This window comes from Macadamia integrifolia, chromosome 3 (genome assembly GCF_013358625.1).
Source record: "Macadamia integrifolia cultivar HAES 741 chromosome 3, SCU_Mint_v3, whole genome shotgun sequence".
NCBI classification, from domain to species: Eukaryota; Viridiplantae; Streptophyta; class Magnoliopsida; order Proteales; family Proteaceae; genus Macadamia; species Macadamia integrifolia.
In genome coordinates, this window is record NC_056559.1 from 25905990 (window position 1) to 25932475 (window position 26486).

The following is a 26486-nucleotide window of genomic DNA, read 5'->3' on the forward strand; positions in this document are numbered from 1 at the left end:
GGGTTGGGGTGGGGGGAGAGGAACAACAAGAATAAATATTAAAGGCTCCAACTTGAAACAAAAAGAATAGATATTAAAAGCAGCACTAGTCTTGAACATATATAGAAATCAAAGGCGCCAGTAAGCATAGAGAGAACTCCATTCTAGTAGCAATAGCAACTCAAGCACATCAATCATCAGCAACAATAGTAGATAAAAACTCATGTCAAATAAATCCAATATAAACATCAACAACGAACAAAACAAACGGTAGAGAACACCAACCGCAATCCATAATATAACAACAACATCATAAGCTCTTCCCGAGGAAGGCAAGTAGTAATCTTCACAAAGTAGACAAACAAAAGTGCAAAAATTGATGCAATTATGAGCCCCACATAGAGTTCATATATAAAATTGCAGCATAGGTAGCTGCGAACCAAGTAAAAGTGCACCATAAGTCACTGTGAACCGAGTAGCAGCATCAGATTATTGGAGACCAAATAACTCAGCATAAGGTTGTGGTGGACCACTGATAAATTGCATTGTTATTGAATACCACAAATAACTACCACAGATAAATTGCATTGTTATTGAATACCACAAATAACTATCTTCAATTCTTCATAGATAAAATTGTTGTCATGGACACAAGTAGACGACACAAACAGAAAATACAGTAGTCAAATAAGTAGATGACACTTTGTTCATGACACGAGTAGATAATAACTCCAATATCCCCTCACACGTAGCATTACACGTGGACAAATAATACAAAGGATGCAATAAAGAATATTCCACCATCATACAACACAATAACTAGCATCACGAAGGATGAGCATCACATAAATCCCATAATCAAAAGTGGTTGCAAATAAGATCCCGATAAAATAATCTTCAATCTTCCCCTAACGGTAGCAAATAAAATACCAGATAATCCAGATTTAAACACATTTGAGTAAATAATCTCCAATAATAGCAATACATACATGTACCAATCTTTGAAAAATTGCAACCCCAAATTATAATGAAGGGAATGGAAATTAACCATACTGTGCCCTAGAGTAGATAAAAGAAAAGGAATGGCAGAACTGTAAACATCTCAAAGTTAAAAGGGCATGGCATGGACTAAATTAGTTAAAATCCAATTAGAAGCACAAGCCAAAGCTAAGGGTAAACTTGGAATATGGACATAAAGGGATAAGAGAAATAGTGACGGGCAAAAGGGAAAACTCAAATAATAAAATAAAGGTCAATCACATAAAAGTGGGGTTGTGTGACCAAATAGATACCAAATAAAAGGGGGGGGGGGTGACTGCCAACCTCTTAACAGTCACGTAACCTACACTCGACAACAGCAAGGGGTTGTGTGAGGATTGGTAACCAAGGCAGAACGACACCCATCCTAATGTAGTAGCACTTGATTGGTTGGACCAGCATGACCGAATTTGGAAACCCAAACAGACCAGTCCAACCTGGGCTTTTGGCCCAACAAGGGTAGGAAATAGTTTAGTTTAATCTTATGTTTATTTTCTTTTTTTTGCTTTGGGTAGTATACATAGGAGATTAATACATAGAGTTTGAACGAAAGTTATTTTCAGTATTAGAGTCTAGTTATGAGCCTTAGTTTAACATCTTTAAATATGGGCATTGCTTGTAACCGATAGACAGACTTGTAAAATAGAAATTGAAATTGGTTTTTTTTTTCGCTTCCCCCTTGCAACTCTGAGATCCCATCGCAAATTTCTCCCAATTCTCTCACCGACCCTCCACCACATCTTCTTCCTCACAATGGAAGAAGCGGAGCCAACGGTAACATAGGCTTGGCATGATCTCACCTGAGAGAGATTGAACCCCTAAACAGGATTTAAAATATCGGGCCATATTGTATTGTATCAGTATTGCTGAATATCGAGACATGTATCGGTATCTTTAAAAGGGTTACTATATGAAAGGTTTAAAGTATCGGTACGTATCGTAGCATCCGTATCATTTCGTATCGATAGATATCGATACGATACGCTATACAGATACTTTAAACCTTGCCTCTAAATCAATAACCATAGTTCATCAGTAGCAATCCAACCCTAGTTCGATGGAGCAGTAATCGATGATCAGCAGCAGTAAACCATAGTTTGATCAGCAACAGAAATCGAAGAACCAAGAATAAGGACAACCAACAAAGGACAGATTCATCAGCATATCAAGAAAAAACACAGCAATCGATGCAAACCGAATAGCGGCAAGTCAGCAACTATGGCCCAGAACAGGGGGAAAAGGAAAGCACAATCGCAGTCCGCAGATGATAAGGAAGCAGCAGCAGGAACAACAGTAACCAAAAGGCGCAATCAGTCTTCATAAGAAGAAATTAAAAAAGGGGGATAAGAAACCCTTGTTTTTATGTTTTCAGCAACTAATATTATGTGACAAAACCTAGCCTAAGGGCCTGTAGAGGAAGAAGAAGATGTGCTAAACCACGATAGACTCAGCTTGTGTGATCTATCATGGTATTCACCTTTATTTGTAACAGCCATTGTACTCTCAGGAGGAATCTTATTAAGACTACAATACTGATTACAACCAAGTAAGGAAACTTATACTTTGCACAATACTCAACTCAAATATATCCTAAATCGGAAAACTAAAGACCCAAACAATTAAATTACAATAGGGACACTCACCTACCATGATCTACAAATAATAGAATACTGCAGGAAATCTTTAACAAAAACAAAAAATCCCCCCCCCCCTCTTCCCTCTCCCATCAAATGGGAACCACTATTGCAATCATAATTCTAGAACAAAATTTGCTAAACAACCTTTAATGGCTACACTACTTGGAATTCGTAGTCTTACGGTTTTTGGATTCTAAAATTTTTCTATGTAAGTTTTAAGTCCAGTAACAGAATGTTATTTTTAGCAATTACATTAAATGAAACAGACTTCAACTTTTTTTAATGTCTACCCACTCTCCACATCAAAACACATTCCAATCTCTTCCTAGATAATGCTACACGAGCTTTTTTTTTTTCTGAGGAAATATCACTCCCCTCCCCTGAACTATGTCGAAATAGTTCAGGGGTCAAGTTGATATTTCGACATAGTTCAGGGGAGGGGAGTGATTTTCCTCTTCTTTTTTTTTTTTTTTGGGTAATACCTAAGTCAAAAAGGGAAGAGAAACCTAAGTCAGCACACAATGTTTACCTTTTATTTGACAACACCAAGGACCAAAGATAAGAAAATATAAATTCGTGGCCTATTGGAAGAGATTGATAAACAGTCTGTCTATGTAAATTCTATAATTAAATATAGATTCAAAAATGGAGGGAGAGGAACTACACTGCTACACTGTGAACTGACACCAAATTGAATTGTGTAAAATGCATCATTTGCCTCTGCCAGAAATATGACTAGCTTGTAAAAGAATTTTTAATTTAATTAATCCAGCAACACTTTTCTTCTATCTGACACTAATGCTCATCGCAGACCCAAATAATTGGTTCGTCTTACTTGCCCCTCAAATTCATGCCCAAGTTCAAGCATATTGGTTGGCAAACCAGATTTTCCAAATAAGTGGTCTCTCCCAGCTTTAAAAGAAAAAATGATTAACCAACAGTAGAAATAGTATAAGAAATTGCCATAGTATGTTAACCCACCTCTCCTTTTGTAATCTTCTGGTTGCAGCACTTGCAAGTAGCACGAGAAGTCTGAGAAACTTCAACGCCATATTCATCACCAGCACCTCCGGTGGTACTGGATGTTGCACCACCCTCTAAGTACTTTCTTATTTTCTGCTGATCTTCCCATCGAAGCAAGTCTATGCCTTCAACATCATCAAGGCTGAACGTGCAATACAGAAAATAGATGTCAATTCTTTGTGAACCAGAAAACTACCATCCAATCTCTTTCTTCAATGCAGATTGTGGCATCAAATATGAAAATACATAACCTCTTGATCTGGTTTGCTTTCTTTAATATGCAATGACCGTGATTCCACATCTGTTTCAAAAGCAATTATAACTCAGATACCCTGCTTCTGAAAAATATTTCAACAGAACAGAAAATATAGGAACAAAAAGGCTAACGAGGGGCTAAGCCATCAGAAGGCAGGTTTTAAAAAAAAAAACAAAAAACAAAAAAACAAAACAAAACAAAACTAGATGGGACCTGAAGATTAGCTCCAGTGCAAGTTCTAGGGGACAAACATGCCTGGTAACAAAGTTACAATTGAGAAGACAAGGTGCAGTACACTCTAGCAATTGGAAACATATGTGTAGCCAGGAGATATCATCCGGCACCGTAGAAAAGAAAACCCAAACCAAAATGATTAGTTTTGAGGTAAAAATTGGTTCTACCGACAGTCAAATGACACAAATAAGAAATGGGATTCCTGATGAAACAATATCTGCGAAATTGACATATCAAAGGAAAGTGAGAGAAAGAAACAAAAAGACTACCAAAATTAAAGAGTGAGTTAGTCTTTCAAAGAATACCCAAGAAAATTCAGGGGAAGACACACAAGAAAATGAAATCAAGTTACATGGGTAAACAAGGACACCGCCCCTTGGTGTATGGCAGGCAGCATCCATTTTAAAGAGTTCAGGTGAATTAATGTTATATAGTCTGTTGGGTCCAGATATTTTCAGTCTTTCCCGTTCACCAATAAACATGAACTTAAAAAAAAGAAAGTATTTAGACATTGTTGCACTCAAAACCCCAGTACACTGGTACACGTTTACAAAGGAAATCTGTCCAGATAAAGCAAACAAACCCAGAAAATTAACATCACTGGGTAACTAAAACTCAATCAATCATACGAGTACACAGAAGTATGAAAAGAAAAGAGGCGTCTTCCGTGAAGCAAACAAATAATCTTTCCATTGGTAAGCGCACAATGTGCTTTAAACACATTTAAATAAAGCCGGAGTTTTGCAACGTAATGAACCTACATTCGTCTGCTAGAAATATGTTTCAGTGCAGAAGAAAGGAAACAAAAAAGTTCAGTATTTAAGACCCTGGTAAGGCAAAGAACGAAGAAAGGAGAGAAAACAGGTAACGGAAAAAGGGCTGTTGAGAGAGGATATTACAGGCATGAAGCCATCGAATTGGGTAGCCTGGACCATTTTCCCCAATCTAAGCGTCTCCTTTTCGATGGTCGTCTTGCATGATTTGCAGGACGACCTCGACGATTTGGCGTATTCAACCTTCCATGGCTTTGGCGGTGTCGCCATTTCCTCAACTTCGGCTCTCTCTCTCTCTCTCTCTCTCTCTCTCTCTGTGCCTCACTCCCACTCTCTGCCAGACGCATACACAGTATATACTTTTCTGTCGCTTGCTGTCTTTTCTTCTTATAGGCTTCTTCTAAACTCTTCTGGCGCATTTTAGCGCGGACCGCCTGAGTTTGGCCAAAAGGGGTGTCAATTTAGAACTGAAATCCACCGTTTAAAATCTGGATCGAAATTATTTTGGTTTCAAAATCTGAAATCTTTGCTAGGTTTGGTTTTGGTTTCATGATTAAAAGCTTGGAATCGAATGGAATTATTCATCGTCAAATGGAATAAATTATATCTTTAATGTTTAATCAATTTGGTAGTAAATTTTATTTATTTTTTAAAGATAACAAAGCCTAAAAGACAACATGGTCCATTTGACCCCAATGCCAAGATACAAAAGGGTGAAATGGCCATCCCACACCTCATGAAAAGCTAAAGTCTCACCTTTGTTAGTACTTCTAGGCCTATTGCTCATTGGCCCACCGCACGGGTTATGGAACCATCTCCCTTTTTCTAATATTAAAAAAAAAAAAAAAAAAAAAAAAAAAAAAAAAAAAAAAAAAAAAAAGGATATTAATGGATTATAGCCATAACAATCAAGGAGGCTTTTGTTGATGAAGATTTAAGAAATTGACCCAAACACCTAAAATAGGGCCCAAAATGAATACGAACTAAGACTTTGGTTCTGATTTGAAAAATATGCTCCTACTCAGTTTGGTTCAATTTTTGGTTTCACATGTTATAAATCGATTGACACCCTTAAGCACAACTTTATACCATGATCCAGGGATTGTGCAGTCAAATTGATGGGTTGTAAGAGATCCTGTATCAACTATCCCGAGTTGATTCAGCATCCTAAATCATTGGTTGAATAAGGTAGGAGTGTCAATATGTCAGGTTGGTCCGGTTTTAGTTGGCTGAACCAGTTTTACTTTGATGATAGGCCAAACCAAAAACAAGGTGTTAAACCAAATGTCAATTTCGAATGCTGTCCTTGCTACATTGCTACTTGTGCTACTGGATTGACTTAAGTGACTACGGATACTGATGGATCTGGTTCTTTTCGACTGAATCAACATGATCATAATTAACTGCCTATGCTGCTGGATTTGCTACTGATGCTGGGTGAACTTTTAAACGATTGCATAATTAAGAACTGATTCGACTAATGAATAAACTACTGAACCAATAGGTAGGTAGGCTCTTCATCTCTACCACGAGCATTGGGCCATCAATCACTCTCCTCAGGCTCAAAATATTCATCACAAAACAGTTATGTTTCCTGTTTAAAAACCCAGATATTACCAAGACACTACCATTGAGATTAAAATGAAAATAAAAATAAGGGACTTGGTGAATTCGAACCACCATCCTCTCAGGGTATGGAACCATCCACACCACAAGTACTCTACCAATTGAGCTAAAGTCCCATATTTAAGTTATAAAAGTTGTAATCACAAAAACAGAGTAAAACAAACTGAAATATAATGTTTCATAGCTAATAAAGTCCATGCTTTTTTGCCAGTACAATGCTTCTATTAAGGGGAAAATGAAACAACAGTTAAGAGTAGTGAATTTACTACCTTACTCCACTAAAAACAACATCCACAACCACATTAAGTGGTTCCAAATTTTGATATAATTGAAAATTTATGATTGAACATTGAAAACCACAAGCATTTCTATCCTTTGGAATACTTGTGAAGTCAGGAGTGGAGTTTATTAACCAACAAGATTAATTTGCCTCGTTTTACTAAACTACGGGAAAACTTAACTTGCCTCCCATGAGAATGAGGAAAGACAGCAGGATAGAGATAATCCATTGAGGTGAGGACTATTTTGGCTGAAAGAGTAAATGTTTGGAACAAACGAAATGCATGTCAATCATACAAGATTTTGATGCAAGCAATTAATAATTTAAGATAACAATTGAACAAAATTTTTTTTTTTTTTGGGAAAATCTAATTGTAACCAAAGTTGGTGGAAAAGAATGTTGTAATTATTATTTAAAAAAAAAATTCAAATCCATGAATGTTGTTCACAGGGATGCACAATGAAACAAAATGGTCTACTTTATGCACCAATAAGACATACAATTAGGGTTTCTTGTGTTTTGCATACAAGTGGAAGTTAGCTTTGTTCATGGGCATTCTTTAGCAGCAGTTTCACCTCTTAGAGAGGGGGGGGGGGGGGATGGACAGAACAAGGCTTATCCTGGCTCTTCACTGAATGAAGCATTTTGATCACTACTCTAATTCACAATCTTACTGCATTTTGATCACTATTAAGAATGGTCTAGATTTGGCATCATGCAAAGGCTTTGCAAGAGCTATATCCTTTTGCAGAAAATTCTACCAGGAGATCAACCAGGACTGGAAAATTCAATAGAAAAATGATCCAGAAATGTTTTGGTAGACCAGCTATAGAATCAAAGAGTCTAAGGCCTCACAAAAGAACACATTGAATCATAAAATCCAACCCCAACATATAGGAGTGCAACTCAGACATACCCAATTTAGTTCCCTGAAATTTTTTAATAGGTCTCTCCAATGTAGATGTAATTTGCTGTTTCTTGCATGCTTGTTCTTTTTTCGCAGTGTCTCAATAAGAAGCAGAGAAAGCAGTTAAACCATATGGACAATTAGGGCAGTGGTGGGAAATGATCTCTGCACAGATTGGCAGTTTTGTGCTGAGTACATGCTCTCAGCGGGGAATTTCACTTAATGCTTCCTCTTAGGATAAATTATGCACCAAATATATGTGGTAAGTGCCATTCTGTATTCAGTAGACATAATTGGACACTAAAGGAGGCGTAAGTTGTGGATGAAGTCTTCAATGATGAATTCACAAATTAATTGATTGATTTTTTTTTTTTTTGGGGGGGGGGGTCATATTTAGCATAAACCCTATAGCAGTTGATGAGGGAAATATATGGTTTTTATGTTCCCTGAAGTGTGGTGAACATTTTGTTAGCAAGGAAGTATGCCTTTTACGGCCAAAGTGAAGCTCCCACATGACCAGCCTTTGTTTGACTGCCATGGATGACCAAGTGCATTTACAACCGCAAGGGATCTATGAGTTCCAAGGAGGGCAAGTAGCTTCCCATCAATCTAGTTACAACTCAGAGCATGACTTTTCTTCCTGCTCTTCTCGGTCTGTATCTGCAACTTCTGTTTCATCAATCAGTGCTACAGCCCGCTTTATGTCATCATCATTGGTTGCAACAGGAAGACTTGGTATGGATTCTTTTATCCATCTAGCTGCTTTTGAAAACCATAAATGGTGATGCCTCTTACCATCAGTTATGGTGGAAATAAGAGATAAGTAGTTCAAGAGTAAGATAAAATGAATCCAAAACCAAACAAAGGTGTCATTTGAGAATTTCATCAATGTATAGTCCATGACTCTTTCAGGAACTTGGTAAAATAACAGAGAGCCGGAGATTGCACTGAAAACTTCTAGCACTTGGCATAATAAGAAGCCCTGTCAAATTATAGAAAAAAAGATGCGCTTTAAGAAACAACATATCACCTCCTTGGCTTTAAGAAACTACTGACCACACACTAACCTGAATTTTTCCAGCACGTTTCGGTTCCATCCATACTGTCCTTGCACGGTTACTTCCGTTCCATAATTACTATTGTCATACTCCCTCATCACTTTTTTCAGAATGCTTTGAGGAAAATAGGCAATCACTTCGACAGTAAATGGCAAAAGTCAGCGTATATCTGTTTTTTTGGATGAATAAATAAACTCATTACCAAGCAGAGGAAAGAATATACAGGAGGGGGAAAGGCAGGGGGAGGGGACAAGGAATAATCACAAGAAATAATTTTCAGGTAAAGGGGGTAATTAAGATCACTCATGGAGTATACAGATTCTGCTGGGGCTTTCTGGAAGGAAGCCAATGTCCTCCTTGTCCAACTCATAAGCCTTTGAAGCTGTAGATTAACTGTGCTATGGGTCCTTCAGGTCTGATAACATAGGGGGACCTGGGTGCTAAGGCTTCCCAGGAGCTACTTGCCCTCCTTGGAACTCATAGATCCCTTGCGGTTGTAAATGCACTTGGTCATCCATGGCAGTCAAACAAAGGCTGGTCATGTGGGAGCTTCACTTTGGCCGTAAAAGGCATACTTCCTTGCTAACAAAATGTTCACCACACTTCAGGGAACATAAAAACCATATATTTCCCTCATCAACTGCTATAGGGTTTATGCTAAATATGACCCCCCCCCCCAAAAAAAAAAAAAATCAATCAATTAATTTGTGAATTCATCATTGAAGACTTCATCCACAACTCACGCCTCCTTTAGTGTCCAATTATGTCTACTGAATTCAGAATGGCACTTACCACATATATTTGGTGCAGAATTTATCCTAAGAGGAAGCATTAAGTGAAATTCCCCGCTGAGAGCATTTACTCACCACAAAACTGCCAATCTGTGCAGAGATCATTTCCCACCACTGCCCTAATCGTCCATATGGTTTAACTGCTTTCTCTGCTTCTTATTGAGACACTGCGAAAAAAGAACAATCATGCGAGAAACAGAAAATTACATCTATATTGGAGAGACCTATTAAAAAATTTCAGGGAACCAACATAGAAATGTCCTTACCTCTGAAATGTCTTGAGCTGCTGAGAACAGGGCATGACAATCTGCTCGAACAGAAGCATGAGTGCAAGTTGTGGATAATAACATTGCAGCTTCTTGTATGGCAAAGAAGTGATCACTAGTTCTGGGCTTAGCACTATCAGCCTCAATAAGTTGGATGGCGAGTTTTGATGCTTTGCCGAACTTGGCAGACGCATCCACAGAAGTTTTGAACCTTAAATGTTTTTGAGGTGCTTCAGCCGCTGCAGAGACATTACACCAATCAATTATTTTATGACATTGCTTAGAAAATTAAAAGAGGATTTTGTAAGCTAGAAATTCTTTTGAAGCAGAATTTTTTTTGGGTGAATTAATAAATGCATTAAAAGACGGGGGAGGGAGAATATATCCCCTAAGGGAGATTAGAAGCCAAACCAAATTCCAAAAAAAACAACATCCAAGGCCCAGAAGGCTTGAGGACTAGAAAAGATGTCATCTGTGACATGTCAATACAACATAAAACCCACATGGGCTTAAAATAAAAGAGCCAAGAATCCCAAACAACTTAATGTTCTAAAGCCCACATGGGTTGAACAAGAACCAAGAGCCCAAAAAAAAGGAGGGGCAAACAAGGAAATTTCAGGTAGGGTTCCACTAAACCCTATGCATCATATCTCATCACATCAACTTCTAGCCGCCAGACATGAATCGGAGCTCCCGTAGAAAAAAAGGCAGCCACGTCAGCCAGGCGCGAGCCTTATGGAAGGTCGTGGCCAATTTTAGAAGGTGGCCTCACGGAAGTGACAGTCGCGTAGACGGTGAGCTGGCCTTGTGGAGGGCATTGGCGAAGCGGCTGGTAGCCTTGCAGGTTGCAAGCCTTGCAAGTATCTTGCCAAGAAAGTGCTGGTGGAGCAAAAGATTCGATCAAGGAGGACTTGAAACTGCCAAGGATCTAGAAGAAAGCATGGCTCATGGCTTGGCCAGCGGCGCAAAGGCACACCCAAACTGATCAATGACTCAAGGATGAGTGGCTACAGGCCCAAAGAGCGTTGGCAGAGGGAGGAGGATGAGCTAACAAATCGATCTGGGAGCAGGTTAGAGCAGTGGTTGGCCGGCGACAAAAGCCAAACCCGATCAGAGCATCAGCTTGAGAATGAGTAGATATAGGCCTAAAGAGCGTCGGCGGAGGGAAAAGGAGGACCCAATGAGTTAATCTGGGAGGATCAGGAGAACCCCGGCAAGACCATCAAAGAAGAGCTCAGATCTGTGGCAAGGCCAGCATCACAAAGCCACGCCTGATAAGCAGCAGATCAAGTTGAACCAAAACTGAGTCAAAACAAGAGAGAAAGGATTGGGGAGACGGAAAGGGGTGGGTCCAGACCACCCGAACGAGTGAGACCAAAGAAGAAGAAGAAGAAGAAAGGAAAGGAGAGCGAAGGATGAGAGGAAGAGGGAGAGGGAGAGGGAGAGGACGAGAGACGAATGAGGAAGGAATAGAGGGGGGAGCAGCCCGGCTTCCAAGCAGCGGCCAGGTTAGGTTTCTTGGAATTCTTGTGAAGCAATAAAAAGGGTGAGGGTTTCGACTCGTTTCTTTTTCCAATGATCTCTTCATGTTTTTCCTTTGAAGCAAATTTTGATGCTTGAGAGAATAGTAAGTAATTTGTAGGTTTGGTGACTTGAGTATTGATGTGGGATGAAAAAAGGTGGAGATGGAATATCGACCATATCTATCATTCAGCGCAAGCAAGCTTTACCATTTGACTCAATGATAGGAAATTTGGGATTTTTTTTTTGGGGCCGGGGGGGAGGATGGTTGTTCAAGATGAAGCTCATCTTGATTAAATAGTGTCAATACGATGTAAAAGAATTCGAGAAACCCTACACCTTGCATCAAAGAGAAATCGAACTCTATTTTCATTAAACCCAAAATAAAAAATAAAAAAAGGTAGAGGAATGCAGAACCTCAGCTCTCTAGAGGGAAATAAGTGATCTCGTACCTTCATTCTGTGGTTCCTGAGGTTTCTCTCCCTTAAGAGCACCCTTGAGAATGGGAGCTGGAGTTGGAGATGATCCCCTCTTTGTACAACCATTAGAGGCTTGGTCTGCAATTTAAGGGATAATAGGAGTGTTGATGTAGATAAGTCACTCAATGGGCTTATTTTATTGCAAATAAGTCTTAGGTTTGGTTATGCATGTGTTGGGCCTTTGATCCCATGGGTTTTCTTTGTAATGGATCACTTTAATGGGCCTAAAATATGGGTAGAAAGTATGAAAACGGGATTTAATTCATTAGTTTAGTTAAAGTCCTATTATGAGTCTATTTCCTTTGTTATTTCAATTTTCTAGTCAGTTTAGGTTTTCCTATTAGTGAATGATTAGTTAGTTACCTACTTCATATTGGAGTTCTAGTCTTAATCCTATTTGGAGTCCAACTCCTATTATGTAATGTCTATTCCTACTTGGAGTCTAACTCCTAATTAGGTTATGACTGCTAGTCTACCCTCTTTATATAGAGGAGCTAATGTACTCTAATTGGGAGATTTGAAGAATGATGAATTGAGTTAATGTTTGAAAGCCTTAGGGCTGTGTGTGATTCCCCTTCCCCCTTTCTTTATGCGATTTCTCCCTCCTTGGTTGGATTTGTGCAATATCTGATTGTGTGATCCCTTCCTTTCCCTACCCCTAAGGCTTTCTCCCTCGATTGGTATCAAAGCCAAAGGATCCCTTACTTTACTGAAACGCAACTCCTTTCACCTCCCACAATAGCCCCTTCACCTCCCACAGTAGCCCTTCCACCTCCCACGCAACTCCTTTTCTCTCCTTATTCCCTCCCCCCCCCCCCAAAAAAAAAAGGCAAAACTGACTGATGGATCTAGATCTTTTATTGGATATCTATCAACAAATGCAATTGATGCGAGAGAAGCTCGATGAGATGCAACGACACTATAAGGACATCAAAGACCTAACAATGGTCACATCTTATTGTATACACTCTACCTTTAACTATGTGATCTCAGCCTTTGAACAACATGTAGATGAACCAAAAGATGAATCACCAGTGGTAGAAGATGAGATGACACAGTTGGAAGTTGAAGATCAACTTGTGAAAAAATTTAAATCGGTTGATCTCCTCAATGAACCGATCGATTTTATTTTTCCGAGTCACTACTTCACCTATGAACTTCGCGTCGTGGATTTCATAGCATTCGATCATGGTTTTGATGGTGACTTCATACAAGTAAAGATGGATATTAATCGATTGGTGTTGATTCTCCCGTTCTACAAAACTCGTGCACGAGTTTTTCTCAACATCGGGGGAATTGATGTGGATAAGTCACTTAATGGGCTTATTTTATTATAAATAAGCCTTAGGTTAGGTTACTCATGTGTTGGGCCTTTGATCCCATGGGTTTTCTTTGTAATGAGCCACTTTAATGGGCCTAAAATATGGGTAGGAAGTAGAAAAACGGGATTTAATTCATTAGTTTAGTTAGAGTCCTGTTATGAGTATATTTCCTTTGTTATTTCAGTTTTTTAGTCAGTTTAGGTTTTCCTATTAAGGAATGACTAGTTAGTTACCTATTCCACGTTGGAGTTCTAGTCTAGTCCTATTTGGAGTCCAACACTTATTATGTAATGTCTAGTTCTACTTGGAGTCTAACTCCTAGTTAGGTTATGACTGCTAGTCTACCCTCTTTATATATATGAGCTAATGTACTCTAATTGGGAGATTTGAAGAATGATGAATTGAGTTAATGTTTGAGCTTGAGTTAATGTTTGAGAGCCTTAGGGCTGTGTGTGATTCCCCTTCCCCCTTTCTTTATGCGATTTCTCCCTCCCCCTGGTTAGATTTGTGTAATATATGATTGTGTGATCCCTTCCTTTCCCTACCCTTAAGGCTTTCTCGATCAAGTGTTTTGCAGAGGAAGGTAGTAGGCCCATAAACAGGTTATCCCCTTCATTAATGTCTGAAGAATCAGAAACCTAAGTACAACTGTGATCAAAAAATTTAATGGCTGATCAAACTATACACGAGTATAGCAGAGACCAAAGGATTTGAGAGATTATCAAACTATACGTGACTATAGCCGGATCAAAGGATTTAAGGATTGATCAAACTATATATAAGTATAGCGGGGATCAAAGGATTTAAGCGTTGATCAAACTGTACAAGAGTACAATGATGATAAAAAAATTTAATGGTTGATCAAACTATACGTGACTATAGCAGTGAACAAAGGATTTAACCGTTAATCAAACTACAAGAGTACAACAGTGATCAAAAGATTTAATGGTTGATCAAACTATATGCGATTATAGTGAGCATCAAAGGATTATAGCGTTGATCAAACTATACGCAAGTACAATGATGATTAAAGAATATGCGAGTATAGTAGGGATCAAAGGATTTAAGGGTTGATCAAACTATATGCGAGGATAGCGGGAATCAACACAGTAATGATCAAAATATTTAAGCATTGATCTAACTGTACATGATTACAACAGTGATCAAAAGATTTGACGGTTGATCAAACTTTACATGAGTATAGCAGGGATCAAAGGATTTAAGCATTGATCAAACTATTCGAGTACAACAGTTATCAAAAGATTTAATGGTTGATAAAACTATACATGAGTATAGCGGGGATCAAAGGATTTAAGCGTTGATCAAACTGTTCTAGTGTATAACGGTGATCAAAAGATTAATAGTTGACCAAACTATACACCAGTATAGCGGGATCAAAGGATTTAAGCAACGATCAAACTCTAGGCGAGTATAACGGGGATCAAAGAATTAAAGTGTTGATCAAACTATACGTGAGTACAACGGTGATCAAAAGATTCAATGGTTGATCAAACTATATGCGAGTACGGCAGGGACCAAAGGATTTAAGAGTCGATAAAGCTTCTCTAAGAAGCGAGGGCAAGGCTACGTACATATGACCCTCCCCAAACTCCATAGTGGCGAGAGCCTTGTGCACTGGGTACGCCCTTAGCATTGGCGTCAAACTATAGAGAGCCCATATTGTCTGCTAAGAGTCTTACTCCCCAACACCACATTCATCCCTTATCATAGCAGTGCAAAGAATGAATTCTTAAATAAGATCCATTTCTTGATCTCCATTCATTAAAGGGTCAACAATAGATAATTACATGAACTGTGGTTCACAATTACCCAATACAGAGTTTTGATAGATCTACAGCTCCAGAGGCCTCCCAAAATAAGAACCCGTCAATACTAAAGATGCTATTTTAAATGACACAGAACCCAAACAGCAAAATGAAAAGGTACCATTACCTATACTAGGCAAAACCTCAGAAGAAGCAAACATCAACACCTTAGTTTCCTGATCTTGTGGTGAAACCTCACCTTCAACAAGAACTGCAGCTTAACCTGGCAGATACCAGCCTCTGATTCAGTGAAACCACAGACAACTCATGTGGCTTGGTAAAAAAGAAAAATAGAAAAAGAAAAAGAAACAGAGGGCATAAATCATCGATTGAACACTTTAAGACTTTTGATTATATAGCCTAGGAACCCTTGTTCTTGATTGGATGCTTTTCGTGTTCTTGACCATGAATCTGCCATCTTATGGTCCCAGGTTGAGAGCTTAGTATGCTAGGAATAGTGGTCTTCTTAAGTGTTAATCCTGAGTAGGCAGTTGGCTACATAATTAAACAGAAATAAAAAAATATAAAGACCATGTAAAATACCAACCTGAGCTGTATCGTAGACAATATATTCGTTGTACATTAGCTCAGAATTGACATTCGATGGGACAGGTTTCCCACAGGGTACCACTTCATCTTGCACTTTCACATAATCTGATTCCTTAGGTTTTTTCTTGCCAAGTCCCTTGGTTGAATGCTTTCCTTGTGGCGGTTTCTTCATATACTAGGCTCCAGAAAAGTAACAGAAAACCAAAATATTAGAACAGAAACAGAGGATGCGCCAAGTCTATTGCGTAGAGATCATTCAATAAGCATAACATAATTTCAAAAAGCCCATACAAGTGTGAGGAGACAGGCTAACAAAAGCAACAACACAAGCAAGTTTAGGCATTCCATCACGTGGAAATCAGGGTTTGTGGCCTCACCGATGCTTTCTTGAGTTCGTAGACCTCTCCCAAAGCCAATTCACTCAGAAGCATAAAACCAACTGGATTTTGTCTATCAGTACAGCAGTACTGAGCGCTCTTGCTCACCAGGTCAGCGAAGTAAATCCCTTTGCCAAACTACATAATTAAAGATGGAAACTAATAGAGATTTTGTGCAAATGAGCCCAGACCCATGTGCACCCACACTAACACACACACCAAGAGAGAGAGAGAGAGAGAGAGAGAGAGAGAGAGAGAGAACCATATAGCCAGTTTCTGGAGCTTCTGGGGGTGCTATTCTCAGTCCTTGGCTAAGGATACCCACAAAATTTGTCAGACGGGAACCTGCAGACCACAAAACTATTAGTTACTAAGTTACATCACTTTACTTTCCTTAATGTCCTAAGACACACAGCTAAGCCTTATCCAACATTATAAGACACGTAACAGACCTAAAGTCAAATTTTTACTCTGGTTGTCTGAGCTAAATAAGAGCCCAAGTCATGGTTTGGAGCCAATCCCTTTTCTAATTTTTTTTTTGGCAGGGCAAGGGTGGGGGGGAGGGGATGTTGCGCCAAAAGAAAAGGAAACTCATTGCTCATAGTCATTGGCAATTCAAAGACAATTCTCTCCTTTAGAGAGTATGATTATATCTTACCATGCCACAAGAGCATTCTATTTTGAAGTTTCTCTCTGTAGGGTGCAAACTTATCAAATTCTCCTTCTCTTTCAATTGTAAAAACATCTTCCAGTTCGAGGGTCCAATCCTGAGTGTTGACCATAATATTCAATCAAGATGGATAAACAGCAACCAAAACAATCAAGATGGATAAACAGCAACCAAAACATACCCAACACTCACAGATACTTTGGTGCTAAAAGAACCAATAAAGACTAACCTTGGGTGTTGATGCATGAGTAGTGAGGAGATATTTTTCAACCAACCGATAATCTTCACTATCGTGAGGCAGTGGAGTAATATTGCACTTAAGCTTCTTATATTTCTCATCGAGAGACTCAACATTTCATCATCATCATCATCATCATCAAAGCCAACTAGACTGGAAGCTATTTCAATATCTTGAAGTGCTTCTAACATTTTCAACTAAAATATAGAATAAATAATAGAACGTCCATAATTATTCCCAGTTTATTAAAATCTAAAAAGAAATAAAATTGCAATTGACATGGAGAATTATAGCTCAACACATATTTAAACAAATCCTGTCCTGTAAATATCCAAGGACAAGTAACTCTTTAGCAGACAAGCTTCCACATTTAGAGGCCTCTTGGGATGAATTGATGTCTATAAGTTTTGTAGTTCTTGGGTATGCATTTATGCAATTAATCTTTTCTTTGTGTGTTAAGTTTCAGTTTTTCTAAATTTCTTTTGAGGCATCTTCTGATTCAAATCCTCGACGGCAAGTGCAATATCAAACTTACTAATAATCAAGAAGTAATAATAAGCAGGTAAACATGCTAAACATACTAAACATTTAAGTATATCCTTAAGCAACTGAAGCTAGCTATATTTAACCACTTATATACTCAACATTTAAGTAGCCTAAGCGAACAAAATGTCACATATATAATAAGTCTACCCCTCTCTCGATCGACTCTACAACTTGAGGAACAAGCTCCATTGAAGGTCAACAAGTGAGAAACAGGTTCATTCTCCCGCCGTTCCACTTCTCCCTCTTTTTCTTCTTCCCCTCCTCCAGTACTTGCAGTAATAGAGGTTGCCGCTGCTACTACAGCTGTTGCCTCTTTTCTTCTTCTTCTCTCCGAATCTCCATTAGTGGTGGTGGTGATGGCAGGTGCTACTATTGTCACATCCTTTTCGAGTCCTTCCCCCACCCCCCCTCTCTTTTCGAACAGTGGCATAGGTTGCTGCTGCTGCTTTCTCTTCTTCTAGCTACCTAATTGAATGCCATCTCAATACTAAAGCATAAGTATTGAGCTATATCAACCCAAGCCCCTTCTCGGGTCGTATCAACAGATAAGCGTCAATAAGGTTCAACAAGAAGGAGTTTCTATTTTCATCTGTAGAGTATAGATATTGTCTAAAAATGTATCAGACCGATCTGGTTGATACAAATCAATACTTAATACTTTGGTCTTAAGCTTAATTTTCAGGTTTCAAATCTATGGAGTGAATCAGAAAAACTAAAAGAAATAAAATAACAAATGAAAAAAATTCCAAGGTGATTTAGGAGCAGCTCAAATAGGAAATAAGTTGAAGGGGGAGTTATTTGAGGTGGATTGAGCATGTGCATAGAAGGTCATTAAGTGCAACAGTAAGGAATCATGTGTTGCAGACTAGAGGAGTTGTAGGCCACAAGTGACTTGGGAAGAACTGGTGAGAAATATACGAGTGGCTTTAGGTTGACAGTCAATAGAGGATGAAATAGAGTTAGATGGAGAAACAAGATGACTTTATTTAGTTGGGATAATGCTTTGTTGAGTTGAGTAGCTAACGGAAGAGATCAAGATAACAAGATTTCCACAACTCACTTTATGAAAGTGCTGGAGCACACTTGGAAACGCCCAGTTCATTTTTAAAATGATGTCAATCAATCTATAACCTTACTAGACCAAGAATCACAAATTTGGTGGAGTACTGTTCCATAACTTTTTCCAATCTCTTTCTGGGTTCAACATGCTTCACTTTCAATTGCCCATTCTCCAAAAACTGGATCCAAGGTGTACATAGCATAACTCAACTTCTAGCTGCATCGTGTTGGGATTAGAAAACCATAAATGTCATTTTTTTATGCTTAACATTGCAATTATTCATTTTTAGTTTCTTTCGGCATGTGTGCGTGTGTGTGTGTGTGTGTGTGTGTGTGTGTGTGTGTGTTTGTATGTATGTGTGTCTGCATGAGTTTGTGTGCTAGAGAAAGAGAAAGCGTCTCTTTGCACAGGAAAGGAATGTAAGAAACAAAAAAATAACAACAATAAAAAAAAAAATCACCATGGAAAAAGACAAACAAAGATAAATGTTGCCAAAGGGAGGATCAAAACAAATTTACCCCAATGTGACTTAAATACGAAGTGAGACAAGTCTAAAAGCAGTAAGGTAGAATCACATACCAGCATTCTAAAAGTTTTCAGATTTTTGAAAAAAAGAAAAGAAAATTCAAACAACAATCCCCAGCTCAATTTTAGACATTGTGATTGATTAAATATTGTGAAGAAGTACATCATAAAACTACTTCAGAGGCAAAGTTTAAGCTCCAAGGTTTTTGAACCAATGTGAATTGTTATTAAATATCACGAGCATGTCATTAGTATTTTTTTTTTTTTGAAAGTCTGCTTATAATTGATAACTTCTAAAATGATTAATGACAATCATGTGATGGAACACAGTCATGGATGATAACAAGGATGGAACTATTGAGAATGCAGTATACACATCTCAAGCATGGAAGATAAAACTTGATACCTTAGACTTAAAGTCATATTCATCCCTGATGACATGTGGATGAATTGAAGGGATCACCGTAAAAATGCGATTGCTCGCATCAATAAGTAAGCTCTCTTTAAAAGGATCGTGGTTACTACTTTCTAATAGATTTTGTGTCTCTGTTAATGCCTCAAAACCTGAAAAATGAAAGTGAACTACTTGTAAATATAACGATTTAAATTCCTTTCCACCATCTGCACCAATGTCCACAAACCAGATCAAAATAGTATGGTCACCTAAAATAGAAAAGTGATAGAATTGTAACTACCTTTCTGGATGTTATTTTTGCTTAGCTTTCCAAGAGGCATTTCTGACATATTGATCTCAAATTCCATCATAGCAGCCCTGCAGCAGTTATAACTAGACTTTTAGCCATGTTGTCTGCAGTAAATCAAATAAGGCCCCAGTACAAGTGCATAACCTGTATGTTTCCACATTGAAGAGCACTTTCATAAGTTCTACCAGAGGAGGAGCAAGTTGACTATTGCCCTCATTAGAACTTTTCTTTTTCGACACTTGTTTGTTTACACCATAATCCTACAAAAAATAATATTTTGACTATTAAGACTCCCCAAAAAGTGATAATACCTTTTAAAACATTTAAGAGAAACAAAACCATTTAAAACAGTTAATACAAAGAAAACCATTCATACAATGACTAATGGAAAGAATCTTCCAGGTTGTTTCTGGAAGTTTTCCATCAGTTCCCATGCTTCCCAAGAATTCCCTGTCTTCTCCAAGAATAAACGTTTGAATTCCTTGATTGCCTCTGACCTTGCCATCTCTTCTAGTTTGCTTCCACCAATTTTATAATTACCAACACGGCCCCACTTACGGAACACATAACACTCTGATCCTTTGTCCTTTTCAATGATTTGAAGGATATAATAACTACATGAAGTAAAAATAAAGTGGTCAGATCATAAAAATATAATCAGAGATCAATATGCCGCGAGTTAATTTTTTTGCAATAATGAAGTCAAACTACTAAAGCAGCATGTTTCACACATCACATCAAACTGAGAAAAAGAAAATAAGTAGCATGTAGAAATGATATATGGTTCCACGTCCCTTCTTCAGAAATATTCATATAAGTCAATGTGCATTTTTTCGTACTATGGGAGGTCAAATAAGATAATACTTTAATAAGCTTCTGTTTGGCTTCCTGAAGCAGACAATCTAGAAATTTCAACATAAATCAGTGAACAAACCAATCACGTTTGTACAACACTTGGTGAAGTTTCATACATGAAACAATTTTAACAAGTAGACAATATGTGAATTTAAAAATTCAAACAATACATTCAATTTAATAAATAAATAAAAATCATAACGAACTGTTTCCTGGAGTTTGAGGAGGCTACACCATCAAATACTCTAACTTGACCCAACATAGACATAAGTTTCAACTATTTGGTCTGGCTCTCCTACCATGCTAGGAATATTATATCATAAACACTAAGAACTTGACAAGCCAAGAAAAACTCAAGCCTTTCAACAAATACAATATGAAGTATTTGCTGTACCATCAAAAGATTGAACATACGTAAAAGTACTTGGCTTGATATGTCCTTGGACACAAGACCCGAAAATCTTACATACCATTATTTTCACCCCATACCAAAATATTCAAGGAGTAGGTTTGTAATAGATTTTCCACAGGACAATCCAACTAGGAATGGCAATTGGACGGCAATGGAGCGAGGTTGAACAGGGCCCTGCCCCTAAAGGGCCAGGTCTGCCAGATAGGGCCTGGGTTGGGTCCGGGATTCAAAATAACCTAGGAGCCCCACCCTGCCCTGTTTGCTTTGTAAAAGTATCATGCATGTGACACTGTGCAGGGGGGTTCCAGATTGAGCAATGCCTCAAATGAAGCAGGTCTGGTATTAGCTGCCATGAATCCAAGCAAAAAAGAAACCATTTAAATAAAACTATTACCAGCCATGCATGCATTTGTACAAGAACAGCTCGTTCTTGGTCTTTGATGGGATCTTACAATTAACCAACTGAAGCACAAGACTTGCATAATGAGTTGCATATAAGAACAAGATTAGCTAGAGTAATCCACGCAACATACGGGCCAAGTAAAGAAGCAAGAAATTTGGAATAAATTATATTCACCTGTTAATCCCGGTTGACAGGTCAGACATGTTTAAGGTTGTATTATAGATGCTCTTCCCATCCTCAAGGATGTGACCACAATACTGCAGATCGGAGGCTTCATGTACAGCACTACGCCCTTTGACTGTCACAGTAACCATGCTTGAATCCTGTCCAGTACCTTCAAGTTTGTACTGGCCAAATGGAAGCTTCTTCTTCCTTTTAATGCAATCAACCAGATAATCCTCCCCCACAATGGGTAATTTCATCCTCCTGCAAAGATAATAGCAGCATTTTATGATGAAACTCCTATTAATTAGAATAACACTTAAAGCACTGCAGTACAACAGAAGTTATACCTTGCTTTTCGGAACTCAGGATCCAGACCATCTAGCCCACCACTCACAACCAAGCAGCTTGTGTCTGCAATGCAAAAATCAGACAGAATAACAGAACATCCAATGCAATCAATCCAGTATCTTTGGTAAGGTACAAGTAAGTAACCAGTAGAGCAGACATACCTTTCTCGATCTTCACATGGATCAATACACCTGCTTCCACAATTTTTATCTTCAATTCCTCCTGAAGATAGCCCCATAGGGAATGAAGTTAAACCCATGACTTGAGGTAAAAAGATGAATGAATGAGCTGAAGTAGCATTGAAGACTAGTTACAATTGTTTGCAAAGATAGCTTATGTCTCTCATGAACATTCGGAAAAAGTAAAGAAAGAATCTATTGTAACAATAACAAATCCTACTATGGATTTCTTGGATAGTCCAGAGATAGCAATTTCAAGTCCTCCAACGATTCCCCTTTCGATGACCCAGCAAGGACATTGGCAGGTTGACTTCCAGAAGATTTGTTGAATGGTGGAGGCAGAAGCCGAACAGGTTTCTTTCCCTTTTGTGATTTGAACCACTGCAGCAGATCATCACTCCAAGTTTCAGCTTTCTTTCTTCATTTTCTTTAAGAAAATAACCCCAAGCTTCATTTACTTTCTCATAGTAGGTATACAGACTGCATGCTATGCATAAAGGTTGCATACCTTGATAAGATACTGATTGTCGATTCCTTTGGTTATTTCCCACTTACCCTTGATACGCTTGGGCTCAGCAGTTAAATAAGCACACTTGCTCCATGCTGATAGATAGCCATGCAATGGTACTCACCTCCGGAGTAGCGCAGAGAACCAGAACAAACAGGGCAGCCATAAAGTGCTCCAAACATCATTCCATCGGCGCTTAAACAACAAATAACACCAAGGAGTCAAGGAGTGCATCAATCAACATCAACTCAAAAACAGCTAAAGAGAGAGAAACTAACCAAACCAAGCATTAATGTGAAAGTAAAGCAAGCCACCTCAACTGTCAAGGTTATCAATAACAACTTCTCGTAATTTTAGGGTCAATCACAAAATAGAAATGGATGCAAGAAGCTTAGCAACTAGATCATTCAGTGGGGTCGAGAATGAAGCAGAACAGAAACACTAAACACAACTTTCAAGTACTTCTGAAGAAGCTATACCATGAGACATCATGTAAAGTTATGTTCAGTTCACACCCATCCCATCACAGTAGAATGAGATTAAGTATAGCCCAACCTTCCAAGGAGACAAATATGTCTTGTTTGATGCAAAGCGGCCGCCTTGGACGCCTAGGTGTTGCCTTGTGGCCTTGTTACAGCATGCTTTATATTATATCAGTTTTTTGAAACTTCACGATTTTATGTTGATTTATGTTTATTACTTTCTTTTCTGAATGTGCTTGTATTATATCCTATGCTTATATGTTGTTCCCCCATCGCCCCTCAAATGCGTTGGGTCACCTATTAAAGAAAATGAAACATACTTCACTGCAAATTGAGCCCCTCAAATGCAGTACTCTTTAAACATGAAATCCCAACCAAATTTTCTTCAAAAGCTACCAACACTATCATTTTCTTTCACTTTCTACAGCAGTTGTCCCAGAACTGATGCAGATAAAGTCACCTAAAAGGCTTATTTTATTGGAAATAAGCTTTGGGTTGGCCTATGTATGTGCTAGGTCTTAATTCCCATGTGTTTTCATTGTCATGGGCCACTTTAATGGGCCTAAAATATGGGTAGAAGGTAGGCATACAGGATTAGTTAAGTGTCTTTATTTCTTTATTTTAATTGTTGTTAAGTGTTTTAGTTGGGCAGGATTAGGATTCTACAAGTCCATTCCCATTTTGAGTCAGTTTCTTAGTCAGTTTATGTTACATTATTAGTTAAGGATTGAATTAGGCCTTTTCTTTTTATTGTTTGATTCAGTTTTGAGTCCTCTATATAAGTTTGTAAGGGGCTACAGCCTTGTACACAAATTGGATTAATGAGATTTTTGGCTTGAACCTTTTCTTTTGCTGCTGAGAAAGTATGCATGCTGCAAGACTCAATTAAGGGTGGGAAATCCATGGCATTGGTGTGATTCTGATCCAGGACTGCTGGTGGGAAGCCAAAGGTCACATTCTTCCTTTCTATTATCCACTAAAGCAAGTAAGTTTTCCTCTGAAATTCCTGTAATTCCTAACCTGATCAAGAATTCATATGCAAGACTTCTGCATGAATTTGACTTAGGAAAATCTAGCCATTAAAACACCTTCAGATTTTGACAATGTGTTCTTTACTGTTAGAGAGAGACTCAATTAGAATCTCCATGAGATTCTGCATGGATCTGGTTTTATTACTGAATTTCCTATTCTGCCCTCACCTCTTCAGTTGAGATTCTGCTTTCAAAATATTGACTTGATTTACTGGTTTTATTAATCTGTTACTGCTGAGATTCATAGTCCATGTTCATAATTGATTGTGCTAGATATTCCTATTTTCTGAATTCTGTTTTGAGTGGTAAATTTACTGTTACTCACCCCTCTCCTAGTCCAACTAGGATTAACTCATTCTCAGATCCAGCCCTTGGATTGAATTGGGATTTTCAGCAAGTGTGCTACCCTGACTTGCTGAACTTGACTTGAGTTTCAGGTTCATCCAAGTCTCTGATTGAAAGTAATTAGAGTTTTGCATATTCTGATTTGATTTTCCGGATTTCACTGCACAAAAGAAGGGTATTGTAGTGATATAGCCAAAATAACCTCTCGGTGGGGCCAAGGACACGTGTCGCTTCTGAGACACGTGTCCTCCGCCAGACGAAGGCTCCAAGAAACCACTCACACTCGAGCACGCTCAATCACCGAGGCACGCCCGCAGAATCACGCGGGATCACGTCGTCTGCATGAGGGGAATATTCCCCCCAGAAGGGTGGACGTATTCGAGTAGGACTCTAAGAGGGAAGAAGGGGGAAAAACCCTAAGGCCGGAGAGTTATATAAGAAGGCACGGAAGAAAGGGGAAGGTAAGCTCTGATACCCTCACCATTACTCCTTTATTGAACTGTGCGGCCAACCCTGACTTGAGCGTCGGAGGACTAACCCCGGACTAAGTTCCGGGTCTCCGTCGTCTGTGTTTGTGTAGGTTGGACTAGCGGGGTTTTTTGGCAGCAACAGATTGGCGCCGTCTGTGGGAACGACGGTAATGGTGGGGAGAACCTACAACCGAAAAAGGACGAGAGCGACGTCCAACATAGACATGGGGGAAGAACCTTCAGGGGAGCTTCCTCCCTCGGCGGAGATTGGACGAGAAAGGGGCCAGGACGACCGGGAAGTGTCCGTCAGATACCAGCGGTCGGCTGGATATTCAGTACGCGAAGGCAGCGACCATCAGCCTCCCGCGGCCCAGGAGTACGTGACAAGGCAGCAGTTCGAAGACCTCCAGGACAAATATAACCGGATGGCCGAGACTATGAGGGAGGTCTCCAAAGCTGTCTCCCATAGGACCGCCGAAGCACCCCCAGGTCCCCACGTCCAGTTTGAGAGGCCTCGAGAAGAAGACCGAAGCAGTACGGGATCGACGAGGGCCGGTCGTGACCCTCAAAGCCGAGCAAGGGGGAGTCCCGCGCCCCGAAGTAGGACGCGACGCGCCGCCAGAGACCCGCATGGGGATCAGCACCAAGGAGACAAACAGAGGTCCGAGGACTCGGGATTAAAGAGGATGATCTTAGACCTGAAGGACGAGATCAGAAAGGTGGCAGAAAACCAGACAGGGAACCGCGAGCCCGACCTCACCAATGATACGGCCTTAGCTGACGAGGTCATGAGGGACCCGCTCCCGATCGGTTTTCACCTGCCCAAGTACGACACCTATGACTGGTCGGGGGACCCCATCGATCACTTGGAAGGCTTTAAGGTCGCCATGCAATTCCATCGCGTCTCGGAAAATATCATGTGTCGGGCCCTCCCATTGACGTTCAGGGGGGCGGCGAGGCTGTGGTATAACCGACTACCGACGAAGTCGATCCACAGCTTCAGCGACCTGAGTTACTTCTTCGTGAAGGGGTTCTCTAGTAGCCAGCCCCTCCAGAAGACTACGTTGAACCTAACCAACGTCAAGCAGCAAGAAGGGGAATCGCTGCGGAATTACATGAAGCGATTCCAACAAGAAAAGATCACAATCAGGGGCCTAGACCCGAAGGAGGAGTTCACGGCCCTGCTAGGTGGCGTCAAGGACAAGGAATTGAAGAGGTCCCTGGCGAAGCATACGCCTAGAGATCTGACCGAGCTGAGGGCGCAATGCGATAAGTACATCCAGATGGAAGAAACCCTCCAGGCAGATGAAGAAGTCGAAAGGAAGGCGGCGAGGAAGAGGCCCTTAAGGGTTGACGACAAACCCGTCGAAGAAGGAAAAAGACGAAAGTTCGAGCGCAGTCGGGCCCCAAGTCCACCAAGGAAGTTTGAGAGGTATGCACCCCTTAACCGAAGGCGAACAGAGGTGTTAATGCAGATAAAAGATTCTCCAGATGCCAGGGCCATGAAGTGGCCAGGAAAGATGGGGCGACATCCCGAAAGACGCAATGTGGATAGATACTGCCACTTCCACAGAGACCATGGCCATGACACCGAGGACTGTTG

At 39.5% G+C, this 26486-nt stretch overlaps 2 protein-coding genes and 1 pseudogene across 2 annotated transcripts in view; all 3 read right to left on the bottom strand.

The window, feature by feature from the left end:
- The window catches only part of LOC122073975 (poly [ADP-ribose] polymerase 1), a 16253-nt gene extending 10952 nt beyond the window's left edge, over positions 1–5301 (bottom strand). The window contains exons 1-3 of the mRNA XM_042638729.1: positions 5067–5301; positions 3929–3978; positions 3636–3819 (exon numbers count right to left, since the gene is read on the bottom strand). Of these exons, the coding sequence (XP_042494663.1) occupies positions 3636–3819; positions 3929–3978; positions 5067–5210 (378 nt within the window). The 5' untranslated portion in view covers positions 5211–5301. The remainder of the gene's footprint in view (positions 1–3635; positions 3820–3928; positions 3979–5066) is intronic.
- A 2964-nt stretch (positions 5302–8265) lies between these two features.
- On the bottom strand, positions 8266–8975 carry LOC122073365. The gene is made up of 2 exons (XM_042637945.1): positions 8821–8975; positions 8266–8735 (listed from the first exon to the last, which is right to left on the bottom strand). The coding sequence occupies exons 1-2, from the start codon at positions 8848–8850 to the stop codon at positions 8367–8369; spliced, it is 399 nt and encodes a 132-aa protein (XP_042493879.1). The 5' UTR covers positions 8851–8975; the 3' UTR covers positions 8266–8366.
- Positions 8976–9721: 746 nt separating this feature from the next.
- LOC122074278 lies at positions 9722–24313 on the bottom strand (annotated as a pseudogene).
- Positions 24314–26486: the final 2173 nt, after the last annotated feature.

Bases quoted from the DNA above. Each gene is read 5' to 3' on its own strand.
- LOC122073365 (XM_042637945.1), bottom strand. From the start codon at position 8,850: ATGGAACCGAAACGTGCTGGAAAAATTCAG. The intron at 8,736-8,820 runs GTTAGTGTGTGG...ATAATTTGACAG, and splicing joins AACGTGCTGGAAAAATTCAG to GGCTTCTTATTATGCCAAGT.